At 37.1% G+C, this 7,641-nt stretch overlaps 1 protein-coding gene across 1 annotated transcript in view; it reads right to left on the minus strand.

Annotated features, from left to right (window-relative positions):
• The window catches only part of THADA (THADA armadillo repeat containing), a 621,172-nt gene that overhangs the window by 130,063 nt on the left and 483,468 nt on the right, over positions 1-7,641 (minus strand). Inside the window, exon 30 of the mRNA XM_042781470.1 lies at positions 4,074-4,168. Coding sequence (XP_042637404.1) covers positions 4,074-4,168 — 95 coding nt within the window. The remainder of the gene's footprint in view (positions 1-4,073; positions 4,169-7,641) is intronic.

Consider the following 7,641-nt stretch of genomic DNA (forward strand, 5'->3'; position numbering starts at 1 on the left):
AAATCAAAGGTTGGAAAAAGATATATCAAGCAAATGGCAACTGTAAGAGAGCAGGAGTGGCAATATTAATTTCTGATCAAATTGACTTTAAGATATAATCGGTTGTTTGTCTTTCTGCAGATGAATTGTTGAAGTTTTCCATAAATTTTAGAGAGTAAACCCTTATCAGATATGTCATTTCTTCAGATTTCTTCTCAGTCTGTAGGTTGTCTCCTTAGTGTTGATCAAGTATTTTGATTAGCGTAAGCTTTTAATTTTTATGAGTCCCATTTATCTATTTTTTATTCTATTTGTGCATTTGTTGTTATATTTGTTGTGTTTATCTATATTTTGCAAAAGCTTAAGTCTCATAGTTTTCTCCCAAGAAATTTATAGCCTTAGGTTTAACATTTAGGTCTTTGATTTCACTTTGAGTTCATTTTTGTGGATGGTGTGAGGTATGGATCCTGTTCCATTTTTCTGCAAGTAAATAAGCAGTTTTGCCAGCATCATTTGTTAAAGAGATTGTTTCCACCCCACTGAATGGACTTTAGCCGCCCTACAGAAAATCAGTTGTCCATAGATGCCTGGATTTTTTTCTGGGTTCTCAATTCTATTCTACTAGTCTATGAGTCTATCACTGAATCAATACCAGGCTGTTTTGATTATAGTGGCTTTACACTATGTTTGGATACAGGAAAGTATGAGGCCTCCTGCTTTGTTCATCTTCTTCAATATTGCTTTGGCTATTCATGGTTTTTTTCCTTTTCATATGAAGTTGGTCATTAGTTTTTCCATTTCAGTAAAGAATGTTGCTGGGATTTACGCTGGGATTTGTACCAGGATTGAACTGCATCTGTAGATTGCTTTAGATAGAATTGACGTTTTCACTACCTTAAGTCTTCTATAAAGCACATTCCTTACATAGGGCTTTACATGTATTAGTTGACAACCACCCTAAGATACAGATACTATTTTTATCACTACTTACAAACAAGGAAAAAAATGCCTCAGAAGGGTTAAGTAACTTGCTTAAAGTTAGAAAGCCAGTAAATGGCAGAGGCAGGATTCAAACATTTGGCTTCAGAGCCAGTATTTACACTTCCTGTTCTGAGCTTTGTGAGCTAATAGTGGAGGTAGACATACACATATTTAAAAATAAACACACATGCATGATACATGCAAGGAAACATTCAGAAAATAAACTAACATCCAATTTGAGGCCTAGGTTGGAATAAGACTTGTATCTTGATGACAACTGTTACTAATCTTAAAACTGGTGAAAACTATGCATTTCAATAAGTTAGTTAATAACACACTCATTTAATGAGTGCCTGCTATGTGCTTAGCTGAGGAGGAAAGAATCTAAGACATGATCCATTCTTTCAAGAAGGTTATAACGTGAAACTATAATATCATGGCATTATTTTAAGAACATAGAGAAATGTAAACGTCCAAATAAATGATCACCTAATTTGGTGACATATTTATCTACAGGTCAAACTGCCTTTGGAAACAATTTATGAAATACACAGTAGATTTCATTACTTTAAGCTCACAGTTGATTTTTACCCTTAACAGTGCTATCCATCTTAATAACTATTTTATTTGACATTTGGTTAGTTCTAAAAACATAATCCATCCTCGAAGGAAATTTGCTACGACTATTTGTGATATATATACCCACATACACACACACACGTATGTACATTAATATAGATAGATATACATACATACATAAACATGTAGCTTGTGGTTTAAGGGGGCAATTCCCAGAGGAATGAGCAAAATCAGTGCATAATCAGCCAGTAGGAATATAATATGAACCACATATGTAATTTAAAATTTTCTAGTAACCACATTTAAAGAAGTAAAAACAAACAGGTAAAATTAATTTTAATACATTTTATTTAACCCAATATATCAAAAAACTCATTCCAACATGCAAAAAATCCCACTGCTGTCAAGTTAATTCTGACTCATAGTGATCCTATGGGACAGAGTAAAACTGCCCCATAGAGTTTCCAAGGCTATAAATATGAAAGCAGACTGTCACATCTTTCTCCTGTGGAGCATGTGGTGGGTTCAAACAGCCAACCTTTCATTTAGCAACCAAATGCTTAACCACTGTGCCACCAGAGCCCCTCTTCCAACATATAATCTCATTAATGAGAAATTGACTTTTTTTTTTAATACTAAGTCTTCAAGATTTACTGTGCTTATACCTATAGCACATCTCAGTTTGGATCAGCCCCATCTCAAGTGCTCAAAATATTCTGCATGTGTCTAGTGAGAGCCATACTGGACAGCACAGGACAAAATATTTAGAGCTACAGCTGTCATACTAGAATAAGAGTAAAAACACCTCATTCCCGTCATATCTTATTCTGTAAAGTAACAACTTTAAGAGGAATAATACTTACCTGGATGCAAGTAAAATATCACGGAATAATAAAAGATAGCTTGTGATCACATTTAATTGGGGGTATAAGCTCAAAATAATGTAAGAATTTGGATGAAAGACCAAAGTCATCCTTCTTGGAGGAGCCTAGCTCATCAGTAAAGATGAGTAGTTGGAGTAGAGAGAAGAGTATTTTAAAACATTTAACGGTTAACTCTGCCAGACAAGAAACAATGATACTAATAAGCTAAGAAAAACTCAGTTCAAATAAACTAATTATTATAGTCAACCACACAACTCTCAGGATCCCAATGAACGAAAGTGTCGGTAGTGAGCCACTCTTTTATCCTGAGATACATAAGCAGAGAATAATAAAACCACATAGACTTTAAAACTGAATTAAATGTTGGAATCCTAAAATGACTTACTTCATAAAATTTGGTTCATAATCTCTTTATAATCCCTGGATCCAAGTTAGCTTATGTATAAAACAAAGTGACTACAATTCTGAGATCCCATATATAGCTAGGGTGACTTGTAATTTACTGTTCAAACTTAGATACTTTCAAGAGTAAAAGGGGCACTGTTAATAATTGTTCTTGGACAACAGGCATAAGCCAAGACTGCTTCTATTCTACCAAGCCGATCCAACAGCTAGCCCTGTTCAGGGATGTGGAGCTAATGGAAATCCAGGCATGTTTGTATTACCTCTGTTTGGCCACAGGGGCTTTGTGGGCTAATACCCTTCAATCTGGGTGAGGCAATTCTGCACACCCCCAAAGCATTTTAAGTTGGTTTGAATTTGGGAACAGGGTCCATATGGACAGAGCTGGACTCTGACAGCCTGAATGTATTTACTGAAGACAACAAATCATTGACAGACTAAATGTAACAGAGGAAAGGCCTGGCCTGCTTGTACTCAGAATCTGACTTTGTAATTGTAGCCTCTTTTAGACAGGCCTAATCAATTAGAAGAGGCTGATTTTAACCAGTTGCAGGCTCATTACTCTGCATTCCAGTTTGTGTTGATGAAAATTAGTTTCAGTCTCTGGCCTGGAACTCATGTACAGCACTTCCTGCATCCTCTTATATAAACACATCATTATTTTTTTTTTATTTGGAGTTGCCTTTCTCCTTTTTATTTTAAGAAAACCACTTTGTGAATTAAGATTAAAATAGAACAATTGTATGTGGATCTGAGGGCCAGTCCCAGAAGCATACACGACTAAGGAACATGTATGAAATCAGACATTGAGGTAGCAAGTCATACATGTATTGGTATAGGGATGGATTTAAGACTAAGTCTCAAACAGCTAGGCTTCAGCATCAGATGAGCCCAGTTTAGTTACTTCCACAGAATAGAACAGAAAGAACTCTCAGTTACTGACAGTGACAACTTCTGAAAGAAAATGCATGAAATGCAAGAGCTGAGGTCTTAGAAACATAGCATATCTGAGTGGAGTTCATGCTCTACCCTGAATGACCAAATAAACAGCAAATTTCCAACTCAACAAGGACAACCTTCCCTGAGAAGACTCTATGAGGGAATTATATGATACATTGTTTAATTTTGATGTGTAGTGAGCCTCTAGAAGTGGAGGACAGGAGAGTGTGTGGAAGAGCCACTCAAAACCCCACCTACATTTCAAAGACCTGTAACCATTCCAAAATGTGATATAACAATGAATCATACCTGGCTGGTTGCCCTTTGTGGGTTTGTCAAGGCAGCAAGTCAACAGAAAGAGAATATCAATATATACAGCTCTGGTCACCAAACATGGATTTTGCCTGGGAAAGTAAAGAACAGAAAATAAATTGGTATTTTCTCCCCTAAGGCCTAGATCATATGAAAGCAGAAATGGATATTTTCTACCAGGCATGTCATGGAGTTAAGGGAGTTATGATGAATGCCATAAAAAGATGGACAATCATCCGTGGAGAGAACGTCAGCAACTCAAATAAGTTCCAAGGGCATATGACGAGGTCAAAGCTATACATGAACAACGTAAATAAAATTCTATGCTCTGGCTCCAAATAAATGGAAAACAAACAAATAGACAAACAAACAAACACCCTACCCTAGTTATTTTGAATGCACGGTGGAGGAACTATATTCTATTATTTCCTTATTAAGAGGACAAATGTGGGGGGAAAAAAATCACTGGTCATGAAAATCACTGATTTAGCACTATGGAGAAGAACTGCACCCCTTGACAAACCATAACTATGAACTTAAAATAAGGAGCTAACAAGCATTAACAAACACTGGAGCTGAGAGTCTTTTCCCCAAAAATGGATTTCTTTCTTCTTTCAATAAATGGAGAAGCTTATCTCATGCTTGGAACCACACAATGGAAAAAGTAAGTGGGCTCAGATTTGGGGGTCTAGATAAAAAAGGAAGAATGAGAACTGTCTCTTGAAAAAACACTGAAGGCCTCTGACTCTGAGCCACAACTCATACTGACCATAAAAAGGGCCAATGATGGAGCACGATTAGTAAAAACAGTAGGGCAAACCTGTGTTTGAATTCTGTCTTAGCTACTCATCTCTGTGTCCTAGAAACAGATTCCTGACCTGTAAAATGGGAACTATAATATGACCTCCCTGGGAGTTGCTGTGTGTTCAGTGTGGCACAACAAAGAAAATGCTCATGCCCCTTTTAGTGCCTGGCCCATGGCAGAGGCTCAACTGTTAATTTCCTGCCCTTCTCCTCTTCCTTCAACATTAGGGAATGGTAGTGAAAACGGCAGAAGTGTTCTGGCTAGTGGATTACCAGTTGGCTAAATTCTTCCTTCTCATTGCCCGTATGTGAATAGTTTCATAATTTTCCTATAGCTTATTCATACCTCTGTCCCCAGTTGCCCATATCCTGGGGCTGGCATATGATTTAGCATGAAAAACGTATCAGATACTTTTGATTTGAAGCTAAACCGCCTATGATGGAACAACGGATGTCACTGCTGATGTTAGATGAATGACTGAAAGCAAAGAATATCAGAAAGATGTTTACCTGTTTTATTGACTATGCAAAGACATTCAACTCTGTGGATCATAACAAATTATGGATAACATTGTAAAGAATGAGAATTCCAGAACACCTAATTATGCTCATGAGGAACCTGTGCATAAACTAAGAGGCTGTCATTCAAACAGAACAAGAAGATATTCTTTTAAAATCAGGAAAGGTGTACATGTGGATTGTATCCTTTCACCGTACTTATTCAATCTATATGCTGAGCAAATAATCTGGGAGGCTGGACTATATGAAGAATGAGGAATCAGGTTTGGAGGAAGACTCCTTAACAACCTGTGATATGCAGATGACGCAACCTTCCTTGCTGAAAGTGAAGATGACTTGAAGCATTTACTGATGAAGATCAAAGACTACAGCCTTCACTAAGGAATCCACATTAAGATGAAGGAAATAAAATTCCTTATAACTGGACCATAAGTAACATCATGATAAACAGAGAAAAGACTGAAGTTATCAGGGATTTAATTTTACTTGGATCCACAATCAACATCTGTGGAAGCAGTAGTCAAGAAATCAGATGTATTGCACTGGGTAATCTGCTGCAAAAGAGCTCTTTAAAGTATTAAACAGCAAAGATGTCATTTTGAAGACTAAGGTACGCCTGACCCAAACCACACTATTTTCAACAGCCTTATATGCACGTGAAAGCTGGACAGTGAATGAAAAGACTGAAAAGGAGTTATGCCTTTGAATTGGGGGACTGGTGAAGAATACTGACAATACCATGGGCTGCCAGAAGAAAGAACAAATCTGCCTTGGACGAAGTGCAGCTAGAATGCTCCTTAGAAGCGAGAAAGCCAGACTTCATCTCATGTACTTTGGTAATGTTGTCAGAAGGGACCAGTCCCTGGAGAAGGATAGCATGCTTGGTAAAGTGGAGGGTCAGTGAAAAAGGGAAGGCCCTCAATGAGATGGACTGACACAGTGGCTATGATGATGGGCTCAAGCACAGATAAGAATGTGAGGATGGTCCAGGACTGGGCAGTGTCTTGTTCTGTTGTACACAGGGTCATTATGAGTTGGAACTGACATTAGGGCATCTAACAACAACAACAACATGATGTTGCTGATCCATTCCATTTTTGTCCCACTGACTCCTACCCTCCTGTAACTACCAGTTTATCTGTATAACTTGGATCTGGCCTAATTTGATACCTGTAACTATCTTTAAAATTTTTTTGTTTCTAAATGGGTAACACATGTACATGGCATAATTCAAAGAGTACAAAAGGGCATGCAGTGAAAACTAAGTCCCTTTCTATACCCCCACCTTCTTGCCCACCTTCTGTTTCTGAGGCAACCATTATTTCTACTTTCTTGGACATCCTTCCAAGCACAATCTAGTAATTCAAACATCTATCTACAGCTATCCCATTTGCTTATTTTTATATAAATTGTGGATTACTAGATACTAAATTCAGGAGCTCTGGTAGCGTAGTGCCTAAGGCACTTGACTGCTAACCAGAAGGCTGGCGGTTCAAACACACCAGCCACTCCTCGGAAGGAAGATGGGGCACTCTACTTCCATAGTGATACTGCCTCGGAAACCCAAGGAGGGGTCGCTACGAGTCAGGTCTGACTCGATGGCACATAACAACAACAACAATATATACTAAATTCTATTTTTTTCCAATAATATATTTTAAATATCATTCTATTAAGAACATAGAGATTTGCATTCTTAAAAAATGGTTATAAACTGTTTTATTTCATGAACATACCTGTCCCCTATTGAAATAATTCAGATTAAGAGTCTTTGCTACTGAAAATAATGCTCTAATAAATATATTTGTATATGAGTTTGGTGCTTATGAATAAGTATCCAGAAGAGAAATTCATAGAGTGAAATTACTAGATCAAGGTTTATGCACATTTAAAATTCTGATTGATTTTTTACAAGAGGACCTTCACAAAGACTATGTCAACTTACACTTTCACTAACAGTGTCTAAGAAGTCCAGTTGCTGGATAATGTATTATTAAACCTTTTTGGCCTTGCTAAGATAAGTGAAAAACAACTACTTCACTAGTTTAATCTGAAATTATTTTATAATGGGTGAGGCTGATCATCCCTTCAAGTGCTTTGTGAAAAAGTATTTGAATTCTCATTTATGTAAATGGTGCTCAAAGTCCCTTTCCATTAAATTGCTGATTTCTTCCTCTTAATCTGTAAGGAAATATGCCCTCTGTCTGTAGCCTATGTTGTAACTATGCTTTCCCAGTTTGTC

This window comes from Orycteropus afer, unplaced genomic scaffold, assembly GCF_000298275.1.
Source record: "Orycteropus afer afer isolate SDZICR_OR568_19922 unplaced genomic scaffold, OryAfe1.0 scaffold00124, whole genome shotgun sequence".
NCBI lineage: Eukaryota > Metazoa > Chordata > Mammalia > Tubulidentata > Orycteropodidae > Orycteropus > Orycteropus afer.